Source organism: Canis lupus, chromosome 16 (assembly GCF_011100685.1).
Source record: "Canis lupus familiaris isolate Mischka breed German Shepherd chromosome 16, alternate assembly UU_Cfam_GSD_1.0, whole genome shotgun sequence".
NCBI lineage: Eukaryota > Metazoa > Chordata > Mammalia > Carnivora > Canidae > Canis > Canis lupus.
This window is the reverse complement of record NC_049237.1, coordinates 24,679,478-24,698,573: the sequence shown is the minus strand read 5'-3', so window position 1 is coordinate 24,698,573 and position 19,096 is coordinate 24,679,478. Positions and strand designations below refer to the sequence as shown.

General features: G+C 55.2%; 1 protein-coding gene and 1 non-coding gene across 19 annotated transcripts in view; one reads left to right on the top strand and one right to left on the bottom strand.

Moving 5' to 3' along the window:
• Nucleotides 1–619: 619 nt before the first annotated feature.
• ANK1 (ankyrin 1) overlaps nucleotides 620–19,096 on the bottom strand; it is a 216,452-nt gene continuing 197,975 nt past the window's right edge. For 5 of the 18 annotated variants that reach the window (XM_038559947.1, XM_038559948.1, XM_038559949.1 and 2 more), the window contains 6 exons: nucleotides 16,808–17,366; nucleotides 13,282–13,579; nucleotides 8,929–9,012; nucleotides 7,817–7,957; nucleotides 7,448–7,580; nucleotides 620–1,705 (listed from right to left, as the gene is read on the bottom strand). In XM_038559947.1, the coding sequence (XP_038415875.1) occupies nucleotides 7,482–7,580; nucleotides 7,817–7,957; nucleotides 8,929–9,012; nucleotides 13,282–13,579; nucleotides 16,808–17,366 (1,181 nt within the window). In that variant the 3' untranslated portion in view covers nucleotides 620–1,705; nucleotides 7,448–7,481. Of the gene's footprint in view, nucleotides 1,706–7,447; nucleotides 7,581–7,816; nucleotides 7,958–8,928; nucleotides 9,013–9,635; nucleotides 10,122–13,281; nucleotides 13,580–16,807; nucleotides 17,367–19,096 lie in introns of those variants that run through there. The other 13 variants (XM_038559958.1, XM_038559959.1, XM_038559951.1 and 10 more) reach the window with 9 other exon arrangements.
• Nucleotides 6,598–6,661, top strand: MIR486 (microRNA mir-486). Its single transcript, NR_128722.1, has one exon. It is a non-coding gene; the product is annotated as a microRNA mir-486 (primary transcript).

Here is a 19,096-nt window from a genome sequence, read left to right as displayed (position 1 = left end):
GGCTGGGGGGGTGGGGGGGCGTCTGTGCTACTGGAAGGATCGACGTGTGTGCGGACAGCCCGAGGAGCGGGACGGGGCGGGCGTCCGCACACGGGCCCCCGGGAGCGAGCAGAGCCGGCCAGGTCCCTCCTGGCCCTGGAGGGCGCCCCCGGGCGGCCGGGCCGGGCGCGGCGCATTGTGCTGATTCGGGCCTCCCTCGCCGGAGGCTCCAGTGGGACGTTAAGGCTCTTCCCTGGTGGCACCGAGGCGAGGAACAGCCAGCCGTCTGTCTCCGTCCTGCTCCTGCTCCTGCTCCTGCTCCGGGGGCCTGGCCCAGCGGCGCTCCCTCCTCTCCCGGGCCGGGGTCGCCCCCTCTTCGGGCCGGGCGGGGGCTTGGTCAGAGCGGGACACTGAGGCTGCGCCGCCTCGGCCCCCAGCCTGTGCGCTGCCTGGACTTAGAGCACCGAGTCGGCTCTGGGAGACCTGGGGGGCCTGACTTCTAAGAACGGGCAGGTCCATTCACTAGCCCTACTCCCTTCCTTCCTCTTTCACTGAAAGACAGGCTGTAGCTCCTTCTCCCGCAGCCCGGAGAAGTCCTCAGGAGCTGAGCTGTTAGTGCTTTGTACATACTGCTAAAGTGTTTCTATTGGTTTGCATAGTATTTATTGTTTTTCATATACACAAGGCTGATTACTGTACAGTTTACACTTTGAACACAGACTATGATATAAGTGCTTGAAGATATAGGAAACCTCTTGTCTATTGAACATGCTGGTGCAATCCTGGGACAGCCACCCGGCCCCCCCAGCTGAGCCAGAATACCCCTTCAGATGGGGCACTGGCGCCCTCTGAGCCCTACAGCTGAGCCTGGGGGGTCCTCGCCTCAGATTCTTATGTCCCTAACACAAGGAACCCCGAATGCACTCTAAAGGTAATGATTTTCCATTGGAAGATGATTAATACTGAAACTGGCAGAGAGAGAGAGAGAGAGAGAGAGACAACATAAAAAAATTCCAGTTTATCCACAGGAGATTCTATACAGCTTGGGATGTCACAGTAAAATCTGTGTGTACACTGAGGAGAGGGGAGAGGTGCTTGTGTGTATGTGTGCCTGTGCGTGTGTCCTGAATGTCATGTAGAAGGTTCTGGGAGGAGCAGCCCCCTGGGGAGTGGGCAGGGAGGTCACAAATGGAATGGAGGTGTGTGTCCGCTGCCGGGAAGGCTGGCAGATGAGGACATAGGACTAAGGTGCCAAACTGATTTTGTGCCTAGTTTTCTTTTTTTTTTTTTTTCTCTCCAGGAAGCCCACATGGATTTCCTACAGATGAGGTTGGAAAAAAAAGTACCCTGTAACAAGTCAAAATTAAAATGATTTTTAAAAATAGATCATTCCCCAAGCACAAAAGAGCCCTTGTTGACTTTTGCGTTCACGCACTCTCTTGCGCTTGTTTTCTATCCCTCTCTCTCTCCCCACCCCCCTTCTTGAGGCGTTTGTCCTGATTCCCAATAGAGATCCATCGTCGCTAGAGGCAGGATTGAGGACTGTAGGTCATGCGTCTACAGTCAGTCGTTCATGCGAATAGGAGACTACAGGAAGTCCCTTACAGAGATCATGCCATTGGCCTAGAGGACAGGTGTGCCACTTCCGCAGCCCTCCGCTCCAGCTCTCCTCCGGTGTGCATGGCAGAGTGTGTGGAGTTCAGGGTTTGGGTGTCGAGGTGTGATCCTGAGGGGCACAAAGACAAGGAATTACTTAGAATCAGAAGGTGTGGCTCGCAGCCTAAAACCCAAAGGCTGAGTTTTGTGCTGGCCGCTCAGGCAGGGTCTGATTCAGGAAAAGCAGCTTCCCCAAGCAAGGCAACGAGGCGAAAGGCATTGAGCTTAGAGCCCCTGACCTTCCTGAACTTCTAGCCATTCTCCTCTCACTCCCCAGCCCAGAGGCTGCCTCTTGGGGGTGGGGGGATGGCCCAACCCTGCACTGGTCCCCTGCCAGGTGGATGAGCTCCCCAGAAAACCCTCCCATGCCTGCAGTCACCTGGGGAGAGATCCCCATGAGTAGATCCTCGAACCCAGGGCTTGTGCTAAAGAAGGTAGTGGTGCCCTCCACTTTTTCAGTTCGGCCAACATACATTGATGTCTGTAAGTGCCAGCCTTGGGGACCCGGAGATGGAGCAGACATGATCACAGGCAGCCTCAGGAGCTCATGGCCCTCCTTGGCTCTGGTCTACAAGTCTTACTGTCAACTGCCTCTGGCTCCTCTCCCCATCCCCCGTGGATGGACAGCCTCTGCTGTGGCATTTTTTTTTTTTTTAAGAGATCTCTGAAAAAAACAAGTTCATTCTCCCCAGGATATCATGTATATCAGGCTGGAGAACATGAGCTTTGCCTGCAGAGTGAAGAGTCCACATTCTGTAGCCTGGGGTTCACAGGGGGACACCACACCTGCCACCTGATGGTGCCTCCTCGTCCACCCTGGGGTGAGAACTCCATGTTTCTGAGACCAGCCACTCTGGGATTCTGTCTGCAGGACTTTGGGATGGATGGGCAAAGTGAGCACATTTAAATAAAGAGGAGCCGACAGTCTCCAGGGTGGGGTAGGAAGTGACCCAGAAAGGCAGAGATGTATTCTGCCGCAGAGCTGTCCCCAGACAGGGAGCTGTCCTCGCCGTAAGGGTGACAGAGAGGGGGCTGGAGGGGTCGAGGTGAACTCAACTCTGAGTGGGTCTCCAGGGATGGGAGGGTCGTGCTAGGTTCCTTGCCAGAGGCTGCCACAAAATGAAACATCAGGCCTTCTGCTGCTGTGGCGCGAAGAGCCATCACCCTGGAGGGCAGGACTCTTCCAGCACTGCCTGGGCTTCTCTGTCGGCCAAGCTGGTCTCCTCCAAGCCTTCCCAACCCACAGTGCCCACCAGCTGCCCGCCTTGTTCATGGCCCTCCCCTCACAGAGGCCGTCTAGTCTCTGCTGAAGCTCTGCTCACCACCTCAAGACCTCTCCTCCAGGAAGCCTCCCTGATAACTCTGGCTGCTTGTCATTTCTCTCCTTGCGGCTCGGGAAGCTCCCACTCCCTCTACTCCCTTTTATTCAGAGCCATCGTAGAGCGCGGTGGGTAAGAGCAGGAACCCTGAAGCCAGCTAGGTTGCCTGAGTTCATACTCTGTCTCTGCCAATTTCCCTGGCCATGTTACTTACACTCCCTGTGACTCAGTTTCTGCTGCCGTAAAATGAGGGCAATAATAGGATGTACCTCATTAGATCGCAGTGATGTTTCAAAGAGCTACAAAGAGCTTGGGCTGGTGTCTGGGCGTGAACCCTGACTGGCCTCTCTCTCAGGGCTCACACCTGCACTGTCTCCCCAGCTGGAGCAGAAACACCCTGAGGGCAAGGGCCTGGCCTTACCCTTCCCAGTGGTCCATCCCCACAATGCCCATCCCAGCACTAAGCACGCCTCAAACAAGAACCTCCCCAAATCTTGAGCCCGGGGAAAACAGCCCACCATCTTCCACTTTTCTGCCCAGACACAGCGCAGAGGAGAGAGATCAAGGCTTAGCAATTATTGTACGGTAACCACTTTGGTTACACGTCTAGGGGGAGGCCCCAGCAGTGGCAGGGGTAGGACTGGAAGGCAAGTCTCCTGGCTGTGACCTGGACCCTTCCACCGCCCTGCAGCTCTTGTCCTGGGTGTCCGGGGAGAAAGGGCTCACACTGTAACGAGCGGGGAGACCAGCCCCTGCCCACTCTAGTGGCCGTGCCGCTCAGGGCCTGGTCCCATCCCATCTCTCTGTGTGGTCCCTCCTATTCCTGCCCTACCCTGTGCTTGTGGCCCTCTCCCCTGGTCCTCGGTCCAGAGTCGTGCCCCTGCGATGGTCTGGGAAGGAGGGTGGCCTGTAACTTAAAACAGCAACATAAAACATCACCCCTTGCCTCGCTGCCCCTTCCCAATTGCTTAACTTTGAAACTCACTAAAACATCCCATCGTCGGAGCTCACAAAGAGTCTCTTAAAAAGGAAAACAAGAAAAAAGCAGCAGCCTTGTGGGGCCACAGCTTCCTGAACGTCCCAGAAGCCGGCCCACGGACACACAGAGGAATGCCAAGACCCAGCACCTGCCCGGGATCGCAGGGAGCCCGCCGATGCCGCTCCCCACCGGCGCGCTGGCATAGCTCATGCCTGAAGTCTCCGACCACATCCTTGGGGCACCAAGCAAAACCCAGCAGCTGCTACTGTCTCTAGTGGTCAGGCCTTGACTAAACAGCAATTGTGTGGCTCCTTCAACACCACCAGGAAGCACCATTCCCCGATTTGCCAGGCCTTGGATACAGAGTCCTTCCCAAGGTGGGGGTGACTGGGGGCAATCAGATGGGTGAGGGGGTCTAGTCATTCCTCCCCTGGGACGGGGGCATCTTGTCTTCTCTGAACAAACTTCTGACCATCGTTCCTTTTGGGCCACTTTTTAAATATCAAGTCTACAACATCAGCTCTAGGAGGATTGGAAGGAAAATCAAAATTGGTCCGGAGAACTAACTCTTCAAAACACATAAAAATCACTTGAGGAGCTTGCTGTGGAATCCTGAGTTCCAGAATTTTGATTCAGTCGGTCAGGGGCAAGGAGCAGGAATCTGCATTTGAACCTGACCCTGGGGGGCTGGTGACACAGGAGGTGGGTGGGTGACACTTTGAGAAACAGTGGGTGAGAACTTAACAAGTTCTCCAGCCTTTCTCAAATGTACCTCCTCCGTCATCATAACCAGCCCTCAAGGGAGAAGCGGCCTCCCTGCGATTTCGTGGTTAAGGAACCGGAGGCGCAGTGAGGCCGGTGACCAGCCGCGGGTCACACTATGGTCTCCTCTGCACTGAACACAGCTGTCCTGCCTCCTCACCATCGTTTGTCCATTACCATGACTATTTCTAAACCTCTCTACTGAAGTGGAAGGGACTATCTGTGCTCTCCCTCGAGGGGACAGAAGCTCAGGGCAGTGCAATGACTAGTGCAAGACCACACAACCTTGGAAATAGGAGGAGCCAGGCCTCGGCTCTAGACTCCCAAGCCCCAGCTTTGGGTCTCTCTGAAACACAGTAAATTCTCACCATGCGCAGGGGTCACGTTCGATAACATTGTCAGGGAAGCTGAATTAGCCAACACTGAACCATTGTTCTCAAGGAAAAGGCCCAGTTAGGGTCTTGTGAGCCTCTGTTTACTACATGTTTGTCAGACAATGAATGAATGTTTATGTGTGTTTCCCTATAAAGACACCTTATTAAATTCATTGTTGAGTCCTTGACCCCCCTAACTCATGCTGGTAAATCTTATCTAACACACATATTTGTCCCCATGGGGCACCCCACAGCCTTCTTGCCCTGAGGAACACCAGACAGCACCATGGCACGAGAAGCCATTTTAAACAGCAAAACCAGCAAAAAGCACAAAAATGCAAAAAAAAAAAAAAAAAAAAAAGCACCAAACAGACTATAAAAAGGGCATTTGCTGATGGCCTGCAAGCTCAAGCCAGGGGGCAGACTGCCATCTTGTTTGCCCTCAGCTGGGAGCCGGCTCAGGGGCGCCTCAAATTTCTCACCATGGCGTGTATGCCTGTGAATGAGCATGAAAGCACCGTGAGTGTGGATTTCGGGGTTAAAGAACATTCTAGCCGGTAGGCAAATTGGCAAGCGCGGGACCGTGAATACTGACGTGAATACTGACGGTTGACTGTATGGGCTTGCAGGTGGGTGGTAGGAAGTCCTGAGGACATGAGAGCCATCAGGCCTTCACTGTGTACGCTGGGTGGGTGTCTGGTTGGGAGGGTGGAGCACTGCAGGCTGCCCACCAGGCCCTGTAGGACGTGGGCTGGAGCCTGCTTCCACACTGGCTCCCTCATCACTGTCCCCATTGCACGGTGCCCTGCCTCTTCCTGGCAGGGGCCCTAGCACCATGCCGAAGCCCAGCCATCAGTGTTCCCCACGCCTGTGCTCAGGCTCTAGAACTGTGTCTCCTTTGGGGGTTTCAGCCACCTTGCGGATCATCTATAGAAAATTTAAAAAACAAAACAAAACTGGGCTCCTCCCTCCCTGCCTCCCGGCCTGGCTCCTGGCTGACTCCTTCCTGTTCAGGAACATTAGTAGAAGGAACCGGAGCCAACAGAGGTAGAAATTGCTGCTGCTGCTGCTGCCATAAGAAAAATGAGGCAGAAGAGTGCAGTTTTCCTTCCACTCTCTGCTTCTCCAAATTACTGGCACCTTTGGATTCTGTCCAGGATGCATCCCGGCTGATCTCCTAAACCAGCAGCCCGATGGGACCCCTGGCAGTGCTGGGGTTAACACGGTGACCTCCTTAAGCTGCTGAAGAGTCAGGTCTAATTTTATCCTATAACTGGATCCGCAGTCCTTTTTTTGCCCAAGTGCGGAGGTATGTTGGGAAGCCCAGAGCCAGCACTTCTGGTGGCTTGGGAGGCAGGGGCCCTGCTTTTTGCTGAATGCAGAAAGCCAGAGCCACTTTCCTCCTGGCCGGGAGCCAGGCCCTGGGGCGGGGGCGGGGCAGAGGGGGGTAGGATGGGCAAGAACCTAGTGAGTGCTGTGCTGGGGCCGCCAGGCTTCCTTGCTTCCTGCTGACTCCCACCCCGACGCATCCTGTACTGAGCTGCCCCGAGCTGAGCGCAGTGAATGGCCTCGGGGCAGCTCAGTACAGGATCCCTCAGGGAGGATGGAGGTCAGAGCTGGCCGCTGCAGCCCCCAGCACTGCGGGGGGGCCTGCTGGAGAGCCTCAGCTGCTGCATCTTCATGGCCCTCCTCATCTCAATCACTGCACATCCCTGCTTCTCGGCCATGCAGCCCCCACGGCCGGCACCAGGCCCTGACAACCCTCCTAACTTGCTGGGAGAATGCCATCCACCCCGTGGGCCTGTTCACTCCACCCTTTCCTAGAAAGCAACAGGGCCATGTGTCTCCAGAAACACCAAGGAGAATTGGTGCCTTGGGGTCATCAGGCTTCTCGAAGGGTTCTAGGTTCAAGAGACAATGCTGTTCCAAGTCACTGTTGGAGCTCTCTGGAGAGTTGCGTTGAAATGGCTCAGCCTAGACGGACTCTACAGTGCTCTACCAGGCCCCTCCCCCCTCCTCCAACCCCATTGCTTGGCTTTCAGGACAGTATCACCACTGAGATTTATTGACTGCTTTCACTCATCAAAGCATTTTCTCAAATTTGTATTTTTGCACTCCCGGAGAAGTCAAGCAGCAGAAATTGTTGACTGTTTCCTTGAAGAGGAGTAAATCAACACTCAGAGATATAGTTAGTAGGTTGGGAAACCAGAATCTGTGCCTCGCTCGAGAGGCCACAGCACCACAGGGCCTCCTGCATCATGCTGGGGGTGGTAGAGCCCACTGGAGGAGGGGAGACCTGAGGACGTGCGCAGCCATTCCCAGCACCAGCCACTCCACGAGGACCAGGCCATGCAGAGAGGATGCAGAAAGACAGTTACCTCCAGAGAGGCCATTTGAGGGGAGGGCTAGAGATCACTGCTTCCCCCTTTTCAGGCTGGCCCGCTTCACTATTTGAGCCCCCTTCCTGCTCTCTATGAGATCCGGCTGCAGGCTACTCCCTCTCAGCTCCACCTAGAGACAGCAGCAGAGACAGAACGCAGGACAGATGACACAGAGAGAGAGAGACAAGAAATAGGCGCGAAAGGAACGGCACTGTACGTGGGCCCGGCCGTGAAAACCCTACAATGGGGAGGCCAGAGGGAGGGAGCACAGTGTAGATGCCCAGGGCAGGCGCACAGGTGAGCAGCCGGCTGGGGCCAGGCGCCCTGACACACAGAGCATCCCAGAGGCTGCAGCCACCGCAGTACCTGGGCGAGTTTCATAAAGGAATCAGTATCAGCGTCCACCTCACTGGGGTCCTCCAGGGGCCCCTCAGCAATCACCTCTTCGTGCTCCTGGGTGTCATCGGCACCGGACGAGTCTATCTGCCGAACAACTTTGCGAATGATCTGGAAAAGAGGAAGAAGGGACGAAAGGCCCATGAAGCCATTGAGACAGCAGTTGAAGACCAGGTCCGTGACAATGAGATAGGGGGAGGCAGCCTTTGTCTAGGGCTCCCTTCCTCCAGTGGCCAAGAACAGGGACTGCTCTCCCGCCCCCACCCCATGATGTGGAAAACTAGCTCTGGGCAGCCTCCTGGGGCCTAGAATTTATAGACGGGTCTTAGCACATTTCACCAAGGATCAAGGTTTTTGCCTCTGCATACTGTTGGAAGGTCTCCTGAGGGCAGAGGAGCTCCTTTTCAGCTATAGGGATTCCAGACAATCAGGTTCCCTTATTCACTCACCCAAATATTCTAACACTGTCTACTCTGCGCCTGCCACATACTCGGACTGGGAGGTTAAGACACAGACACCACTCCTGCCTATGTGCAGCACACTTTGCAAGAGGAAAGATGGGCATCTTGCTTCCATTTAGTGGGAGCAGCACCACAGTGGGAGCACATACGTGGTCTCCCTAGGCTCCTTCTTCTCCCTCTGCCCAGACCTAGCACGGTTCCCAATCCTTGGCAGGCAAAGTCAGGTCTAGTGAATTAAAATAAAATCTGCTGCAACTTAATGCATTTCCACAGCCTTTTTGTATGCAGAGGCCCGTGGTAGCTCAGGGACTACCAGCCAGCTGTTTCAACAGCTGTTTCTGGGGCTAGCCACCACTGGACTAGATTTCGGTTGTTCCATGGAGCCTGGTTCTTCTGGAACAGAACAGCAGGAGCTGAATTCAGGTGCAGTCAGGTAGAGTGGCTACGAGGACTGTCATGCTGGACCCCAGATGCCCAGAACTCCCCACACCTGAACCATCCCTTCTGAGCTCTGCTGACTCTCTATGAGGGCATCCATGAGGAGCAAGAAGGTGAGCCCAGCACCCGTTGGCTTCTGGCCCTGCTGCCCCTCCCCAGCTCAGGGGGACTCTGTGCACCTACCTTCTTGGTGACGATGTTGCCCTGCTCATCTGTGAATTCTTCCTCTGTCACCTGCTCCCCTGGAATATTCTGAAACTCATTCCCCTAGAATTGCAGCAAAGGAGAAAACTCAAGATTAGTAAGTGGGTGGTCTGGGCATAAGGTGGAGGCTGAGGAAATGAAAGAGCACAGCCAACCACTGCTGTCGGACAAATCCCCGGCACGGCAAGAAACTCCAACACAGCTAGTCGCAGCAGCCAGAGGGCTCTGAGGGTGAGAGGCACCCCTGGGGGTGGTGGGGCCTGAGCCCCAAGCTTGCAAGAGCCCTGCGTGCCTGATCCCTCAACAGCACCAGGGAGCAGAGGCAGTTACGCAAGTTTTACAAAGAGAGGCTCTGAGAGAGGAAGCAAAGCACCTGATTTATCTTTCAACAGCCCTTTACAGTGTGGAAGGCCCTTCCACAGATACCGATGCCCCGAGTGTGCCTTGCGGGCTTCCCAAAGCTGCTGGGGACATGAGAAGGACCAGAACAGGCCTCCCAGGTCCCTGAGCCGAGTTTCCCACGCCACCCCAGCACGGCCGTGGGAGCAAGTGCCGCACACCTGCTCGGGCTCCAGGGCAGTGGCTAGCCCTGGACTCAGATTCGGGGTCCTCTGCTTCCCCCAGCCACTGACCCTGTACACCGCCGTGCCCTCAGCCCTGCCTCCTGCCTCCTGCCTGGCTGTTACCTTCAGGAAAACCCGACGCCGGACCACCCTGGTGGAGATGGTCTCCTCATCGTCACTCACGCCCTCGCTCTCCCCCAGCTCCTTGTCCAGCTCCTGATGGATGTGCTTCAGCACAAAGCACAGGGAGCCCTTGACAATGTGCATCACGTTCTGACAGCTGACCAGAAAGAAGCCCAGGAGCACCAGGGTGACCAGAAGCTGGGTGATGAAAGTCCACATCCTCACCTCCTCTGGGGCCTGGAGGAGCCGCTGTGAGGCCCCAGCTCTCTCATTCTCCTCTCAGGCTCCCGAGTGCCCCAAGAACCCCTTTCATTCTCTCTCCACAGGACACTGGGCGGCCCCTCACTGGTATGGCCCACTCAGTGCCCTCCTGCCGAGACGCCCCAGGCTCTGCCCTCCCGCCTGGGTGACATCAGGCTTCGATAATTTTAGCTCCTCAGACCAGCTGCTGGGGCTGTCCAACTGGGCTAGAAGGGAGCGGGCAGGTGCGTGTGTCCCGGACACCAAGAGCACTCGTCAAAATCACTCTGTGGGTGACACGCCCCATCCCAGCCTCTCGCCCCCGCCCCAGGCCTGTGCCCTCCTATGCGGACTAGAAGCAGTTCTGCCCAGGGAAAGATTCTCTCTCTGGGACTCCAGGAAATAAGGCATCCAGAGACTGTGGCCACTTGCGTGTTTCTCTGGGCTGTTACTGCCGTGACTAGAACGGAGTTCACCCGCACCCGCTGGGATGGGACCAGCTAATACCCTGGAGACAGACTTCAGGGTTTATTTCAAAAATAGCCCGGGGATGAGTGATTTGCTCAGGCCTAGCCACGTTAGCTCAGCGGGGTCCAGCACAGGTGGTGACGCCACCTGGAAGCCCGTCCAGTTCCCCTCTGCCCGAGGGCCCTAGGCAGGGCTCCAACCCCCTTCCAGGGGACAGCGGCCCTAAACGTAAGTGTGCAATTGCTGTGTCTATTTAAGGCCTGTCCTCAAAGGCTCTTCCCAGGCTGGGTGTCAGCGCCCAGGAGCAGGCCGACAGGCCCGAGGCTCGCCTTTGCAGAGCTGATTCACAAACGCAGTGGTGGCAGCTTGGGGCCCCAGGAATCTCACTTTCCGGATCAGGCTGTGCCTCTTCTGAGTAACAGGCCGCATGGCAGGGGGAACAGAGATATGGGGCACAGCCCAGTGACCCTGCAACTCACTCGTTGGGGGATTTGGGGAATCTGGGCACTTCCTTCTGGAACCAGGGACGCCCTGGACTGCCTCTGTGCCGCCTCTGGAGAGGAGCGCAGGGCGTGGGCGTTCCCACCACCATGAGTAATGTGTCACTGGAGCGAGCCCTCGGGTGGTGGGGGTCACGGGAGGAGCCTTCTGGCGGTGTGTACTGTTCTGCAGGTGCGGCGTGTGTGCGCACATACCCACTAGGTGAGGCTTCCCGACAACCCTGCCAAGTGCAGGTTCTATGATTTTCCCACTTGACTCAAAGGAAGTGGAGGCGCAGAGTCAGAGTGAGTAATCCAAAGGGTCGGACTCCAACTCCTGTCACTCCGCAATTCTGCCGCATTTTGACAAGGAAGCACCCAGAGAAATACAAGCCCATCGCACATGCAAAGGAGCTGGGCACTGGCAAGGATTCGATTTGGGCCCAGCCAAGAAGTGTCCAACTTCAGGTATTTCCATCTGTGGCCTCAGAGAAGAATGTCTTACAGATGTTTCGGGCTTGCCTCCCTAGCTCCAAATTATAGGGCATCTCTCTCTCTCTCCATCAGTGTTTTCAGAGATTCACCGGAAGTGCTCTGCAAACCCCTGCTTTAAGTGGGCCTCATGATCGCCCCCCAGGTCCTCTCAGATGATCAGGACCCTGGCTCATGTATGCCATCTTAACCCTGACCTGGAAGGCATTAGTCTGGTGGCCCTGCACGCTCACTCGCTCTGACTGGGAAGCAAGAGATCCAGACACTCCTGGCCCTCACACTGGTTTGCTGTGTGACCCTGGAGAATCCCTCAGCCTCTCTGGGACCCTGTGGCCTCCTTCCTTATAAACAAGGCAGTTGGACCCTGTGACCCAGAAAGCTTGTCCTGTGAGTTCCAGGAGTGCTCCTCTTTTCTCCCCAGTTCTCCCTTCACCAGAGGCTGACTGAAGAGGGGCCGTGGATAAGAAGGCCCCTGGAATCCTTGTCTATCCCCAGGAATCAGGAGCACAGACCCAGTTCATAGCACCTGTGCTCTCAGCCAAGTGCCTGCTATTAGGAGCAGGACAAGTGCCAAAGAATAGTGTGCTGGCCAAGAGTGCACAGAGTGGTCTGGGGACCAAGATGGACCTGGCCACCTGTTCTGTTGGAGGCACGTACTTGGCGGGAAGTAGTCTAAATAAAACCTTATTAGATTCCTCACAGTTCAAAAAAAAAAAAAAAAAAAAAAAAAAAAAAGATTCCTCACAGTTCTTTGTAGCCTGTAACCCAGGACTGCGGTGAAGCTAACCTAGCCTAGCCATGCCCCCCACCTCCCCCCCACCAGGTGCCCACTAGGCCTTGGCTTCCAGCAGGGCGGAGAGAGAAGAGGAAGCAGCAGGAGGCAGGGGAGGAAGAGCTCCTGGGTGAGGAAGTGGTAAGGACTGAATCAGAAGAAAGAAATGCAGAACGCATTGTTTATGCATGCACTAAAAATACACAGGCATGGGACAGCGATGCAAATTTCTTAAAGAACGCATACATTAAAAAGGCACACCTTAGTAAGATGCCTGGGATTTGTTTCCAAAAAATACGGTGGGGGAGAGAAGAGGGGGTAGGTATAGATGAAACAGGATTGGCCACAACTGGGTAACTGCAGAGCCTGGGTGGTGTGTGCACGGAAATGAATATGCTATTCCATCCGTTTTTGCATTTATTTGCAATTTTTCATAATAAAAAAAATTCCCCAAACACATTAAAATGGGTGTCCATGGGAATAGGACTGGGGAGTGAAGTAAAAGCAAATAGATAAAATCAATACAGCAGGGCAGACCCAAAGTGGGGAGGGGGGTCTGAGGGAGGCAGAGACCTAAGTCAGAATGAGGTGGGGCACCTCTCCAGGTCCATGTGCCGAGCCCTACCCAGAGGATTACAGAATTCCCAAGCCAGCGAACCCTTGCCATAATCCATTCACTCCTCATTTACCAATGAGCAAACCAAGGTGCTGAGAAGAGAGGGGATGGTCTGTGGCCACGAAGACCATGGTAGGACCAGAGTTAGCCTAATGCCCAAGCCTCTCTGCTCTACACCCTTCCTAAAACACGGTGGAAAAAGAAACAAAACCCATGGCTTTGGAATCAGCCAGACGGAACTCCAAAGCCCATCTCTGACCCTGTGACCTTGGGCAAGCTGCTCAACCCTCAGCTGCCACATGGGAATAAGAGCTGAGAGCCAATGCAGCATAAGCATGACAACCACACAGGCCCTGCCTGGGATCCTCAGGTGCTCCGAGAATGTTAGCTCTTCTCTTGTCTCAGCAGAGACAGTGACTCTGTATCCTTACTTCTAGAGAAACTGAAGTCACTGCCACAATTCCTAAAGAAGTGAATCATGCTTTGCCTGGGGCTTGCCTGAAAGAGAGGCTGCCCTTGGCCTCAGGCCCCTCGAGCACCGGTGTGGGCATCAGCAGGTGCCTCTGTGCAGACTCTCACCTCTGCCATCTGGGAGAAAGTGCTCTGAGCCTCCTGCACCCACTCGAGGTGGCTTTGTCGTCTCCGTTCCCTGTCAGCCGGGGTGCTTTCAGCCTCTGGCTGCTCTTCCCAAAAGTGCTCACTTGCAGACACCAGGACCTTCTTATGCTCCTGAGACCCACTGGGCTCCAGCTCTTGGATGGTGGTGACCGTACTCTGGAATGAGGGTGGACCTTGGGTGACCTCTTCTTGCCAGAAACCTTGTGCAGCATCTTGCAGGTATGAGACAATGGAGCCTTCCTCATTGCAGTCCTGCAGCCTGGGGTCCAGGGAGAGAGAAAGGACACCTGGTTATCCTTCAGTCTCTGGCTGCTCAGACACCCTCCCGCTCAGAGCCCTGGCCCCCCATCCTGTACTATACACCCGAGGAATAAGGCTGCATGAGCAAATCACACACAGCCAGCATGTGCTGCATACGGCTCCTTGTCCTGTCCAGAGAGGCACAGTGGTCCATCCATATTGTCCAGGTGGAGGGGGCCATGGGTACCGGTACTACTGGTCCCATCACTTTAAGTGGATGGCTCTCTACCCCGGGCTCCTGAAGCACTTGGCTCACACTGCTGGGCGTCACCAGGTCTCCACACCTATCACCTCACCTGCCTCCCCTCCAGCCCTTCAGGCCACCTGCACTCCACAGTCCTGATTCAATAAGTGCTCATCCAATAAGTGGCCACCCCCCTGGAAGCACACTCTTCTATGGCTTCCAAAACATCACATTTTACTGGTTTCTGCTACCCCCTCTCCCCTCCACCCCCGGCTACCACTTCTTGTTGTTGTTTGTTGATTTCTCCTAATTTCCCTGGCTTCTGAACACGGGAGCACCCCAGGGCTCAGTTCCCAGATCTCATTCTCTACCTACATCCACTTCCTAAGTGAGCTCGTTCAATCTGTGGCTTCACAGCCCATCTGTGTGCTCATCACACCCAGGCGTGCACACACAGCATCTCCTCCTTCACTTACAGATGTGTATACCCCCCGACTGCCTCTGCACATCTCTTCTTTGGGGGTCTAATGGGCGTCTCAGGATAGCACGGTCAAGTCCAATCCTGTGACTTTCTCCCCAACCCATTCCTCCACACCGCAGCAAACATTATCTCCATGCCTCCAAGGGTCAGATCGAGGATCCAGTAAACTCTGACTTCTTTCTTTCTCTCCCACTCCACATCTTACTTGCCAGCAACCCTTTCGGTTCAACCTTCAAATATATATCCTGAACACAATCACTTGTTGCCACCAGCACAGCTCCCATCTTGGTCCATACCACCAGCAACGCTCATCTCCTGGCTAATCTCCCCGCCTCGAGGCCTGGACACATCAGGCTGCTCTCAAGGTAGGTGTCACATCACCTCATTCCTCTGCTCAAAACCCTCTGGTGGCTCCATGCCTCATCTAGTAAATGTCAAAGTCTTTCGTCTTTCTAGGACTTCAAGGCCTGCCATGTCTAGCCCCATAACCCTCCTCAATCGCCGTGCTGGGATCAGTGATCTTCTCACTGTTCCTCGACTATGCCCACTGCAAGCCTTTGCACTGGCCAGGCCTCCTGTTAGAGAGCTGCCCTCCTGTATTCTCAAGGCTCACCCCTTAATTCCTTCTGGTCTTTACTCCAATGTCATGGTTTCAGGCTTCTGCAGCTACACTAGCCCTCATTTAGGCCATCTGCTCTCCACAAACATACATACGACCTACCCACTACCCTCCTTTATTTTCCCTTTTAGCACTATCATCTAACTTTTCCCTTTTGGGGGGGCAGTGCAGAGAGAAAGGGAGAGAGAGAATCCCAAGCAGGCTCTATGCCCAGCACAGAGCCTGATGTGGGGCTTGACCTCACGACCCTGAGATCATGACCTGAGCCAAAACTGAGTCAGGTGCTTAACCTACTGAGCCACCCAGGTGCCTCTAACTTTTCCCTTTTTTTTATTTATTTATTTATTTATTTATTTATTTATTTATTTATTTATTTATTTATTTATTTATTTTCCCTTTTATTAATGCTTTCCATTTCATTGGTTTTATCTCATTTACTGTCGTTTCCCCACCAGAACATAAACTTCTGGCAGGTGGAGACTTTGTCTGTGGTGTTCAATGCCACATTCCCAGCACCTAGGCACATTTTACAGGCGCTGGGCACACTCAATACCTACTGTTGGGTGAGTGAACGAAATTCACCTGTCCCCATGGGAGGGCTGGCCAAGGTCAGAGAACCGAACTGTTCATCCCGAGACCTAGCACCAGGCCCTCTGGTTCCCCACAGTGGTGCAGTGGGCAGCTTGCACGCAGTGTGCGCAGCACGCGCCCAGTCAGTGCAGCTCAATGGCCTGTGCCGTGGGGTGCTGGAGGGGGTGGTGGCCTACGCCGGGGGATGCCACTGCTTCACTCTGAATCCTCACGGCCCCATCATCCAATTCTCCCTGCTCATCAAAGGATTCGAGTGGGAAAGGAAAATGAGAGGAAATAAATCCTTGTCGTCTCATCTTTGTAAACGGCTTTCTTTTCCCTCTGCCTGCAGTATTCGGGCCACCCTGAGTGGACCCCAGGGAAGGGCCCGGGAAGCCTGGGCTTCTGAGCAGACCCGAGGAGCCAGGTGGGTGGGAAGAGGAAAGAAATGAGGACAGGTTTTCCACATCCTGGCCAAACCTGAGCCACCTGGCTATGGTGGTGTGCACAGTCTTCAGGGGCACACGGGCTATCTCCGTGCTTTAGGGAGGGTTTAGGAAGTGACTCGGGGGAAGGGCCACTGTGACTCAGTTCCTGCGCCTGTCCAGCCAGGCCAGGTGGCCCTCCACACTCTGCCAGCCCCGGGGGCAGGGCGGGCCCACTGCCATGGATGTGAGTCGGGCCTGTGGCCTGAGACCCTCCGTGTCTGCCCCAGGCCCTCCTGCCTGAACTGCCTGCCCACTGCTGCCCTGCTGCAGGCCCAGGCGCCACCCGGGAGAATCACCAGTCCCTCCCCAGGTGAAAGCTCTGTTGTGCCCCTACTAAGCCCACCAGGCTCACACCTTCAAAGGGGTAAAGCAGAAGGGCACCATTATCAGCTCTGTCACACGCAGGCTGTGTGACTGGCCGAATAACATCCCCGGTCCCGGTGCTTCTACGTTTCTAAATATGGTCTTCAATGATAAGCACCCAATAGCGACAGGGGCCCCGAGCACCTATCCTCAGCTGCACTTTGGAGAGGCGGCCATACCAAGCCCTCCTCATGCCCTCCCCTATGCCAACCCCCCACCCAGCCTCTCTCCTGCGTGCCACAGGATCTCCGGGGGCCTCTGGGGCATCTGGCCCTCACAGATCACAGCTCCACCCATACAGGACAGAGGCCTGAGCAAGCCAGCACCACATAGAACTGCTTACTCCCGGGCAGTTAGGAGGCGGTGGAAGGGGGGCAGGAGGACAGCAGTACCTAAATTCCCTCTGTGCTCCCTGTTGGGCACGATCTCACCCAAAGCCCAGGAAGACGACAAGCATCCTGCCACAGCAGCCCAGCCCTTACCTCTCCTGGCTTGGCTCCATCACCCGACTCACGCTGGGGGATTCTGTGATGTGGGCTTGCACCCTCTGCTGGCCTGAAACAAGAGACACTTCATTCTCTGAGTCCTGCCCTGCACCTGTGGAGTCCTCCTGCCTCTTAGGACCTGGCAGCTTCTCTTCTGACCTCTGACCTTCTTCCTGGTCAAGCAAATCAATAAGGCCATTTGTGGCATCTGAATCCACTGTATCGTCCTCCACAAGGTCCAGCGAGCCCAGTGTGGGGCCCTGGGGTTCCTCGGAGAGCACCCCCTCTGGCTTCCACTCGTGGCCGGTGGCATCAGAGTCCTCGGCCTTGCTGCACTCCAGAGAGGAGTCCTCAGCAGTGACCAGGGAGGGCGTGAGGCCCGCAGACCACACCTGCATGTCAGACATCTCCAGCATGGCATCATGCTCCGTGGCCGCCAAGGGGATGGCATCTATGACCGACACCTCGTTCCAGTACTGGTCTGCACGCAGCGGAGAGGGAAGCGCGTAGTGCAGGGAGGCAGGGGACAGCAGCTCGTCCTGCAGCGAGGAGTAACCTGGATGGGCAGACAGAGGGCAACATGCTCCAGAAGCGATTTTTGTCACACATACTCATGTGCAAATTCATGCATATGCACACGCACACACAGGCACAGCCACAGAGAGGCATGCACATTCCGGGAGGAGGCTTTCCAAGCTCAGTGGCCAATGCTCAGGCCTGTGGCTGCTGCCCAGGGCACCCAGGCAGGAGAGACAAGGCTCTGGGATGGGCAGGGGACAGCCAGGAGGTGGTGGGGGAGAAAAGGGCTCCTTTGCTGAATGGCAAAGACAAGAGACTGGAATTCTTTCTTATCCAGTTCCGAGCGCCAGATCAAGAAGCTTTGACCCAAAGGATTTGGGCTCCAATTTGTCTCCAACCGATGAAAGCCCACTTCTTGATGTCTAGGCAGAAAGAAATGTTGCTCTTTCTTTGCTCAAAATATCCCCTTAGCACAGTCCTTGGGGTATCAGTCAGGGATGTGTCTTAAAGGGAGGGAACAGCACCTCCTGATCTGGGGGCAGTCACCAAGCTGGAGGGGCCTAATGGGGTCCACTGAACACCCACTCTCAGCAGGGTGGCCAAATGGGAAACCACTTGGTTCCAGATGAAGCAACTTTTCCTCAAGTTGCAGACTGGTTCTGGAAAACCCTGAACGATCTAAGGTGGTACAAGTGGGAGTACTAAGGGTTCAGCATAGGGAGTCAGGTCAGAGGGCAGCAGAGGCACCTGGCACACCTGCCCTGCAGCTCCTTGCCTGCTGGCCCTGCACTGCTCACGCCAGCTCCAGGTGGGCAGGGACCCGCGCACTGCAGCCGGCTAGCTCGGGCCCTAAATGCGTGGCCTGGTGGTCACCATAGGCCGCTCAGACATCTGTTCCTTGTGGCTGGCTCAGCTAGGAGTTTCTGCTAGTCTTCTGTTGGTTCTGGCATTGGCTTCCTCCTGTTCAGGAGGGACTTGGAGCCTGAGTAAGCAACACATGTAAGTGCAGGAGGAATGAGTGCAAGCCGAATGGGCACTGTTCTGTCAGGAGGCTCCTCTGCTCTTCTCCAGGCAGGCGTGGGGTCCATGGAGAAGCCAAGGCCTCTGACTCCCCTTCAGAGCTGGTGCCAGTGTGTGGGTGGCAGAAGGGACTGGAAGACAAGCTTCTTCATTCAGCTCAGCTTATCTGAGGAACCGGAGTCTAAAGACCCAGTAGAACCAAACCAGGACCCTGTGGGGCACAGACGAGGCTGCCTCTACAGTCTCTAGGGACCTTCCTGTGCCCAAAGGGGCCCCTAATCTAGCGTCTAGACTCTGCATCCTGCCATTTACCCCTCACCGTCCTGCATGCAGTCCTTCCCTGGGCTTGGCCCTTCTCATAGCCAAATGGACCCTCCTCATGCGAAGGCTGGAACTTGGCTCCAGCTCTCCCACGTCTTCTCTACTTGAGACATCTGCAGCTATCCTCATTCACCCACTTGTTCAACCAGAAGGTACTAACCGAGGTCCGCTTATGTGCCAGTTACTGTGCTAAAGGGCAGAGGACTGCAAACACACAAATGTACACAAAGACGGGTTGTCTTTATCCTCTGTTCTCCTGATGTTTTCCCAGTGACTTCAGCTCACCTTGCTTCCCCCATCTTTGAACCCATCCTGTGCTCCCTCACTAAGCTGGTTCGTGGGACTGTCCACTCTTCAAAGGCAGAGATGCTGTCTCCCTCTTCCTCTCACTTTCCTAGAACAGGACTGGGAATCCATTGGCCCTGG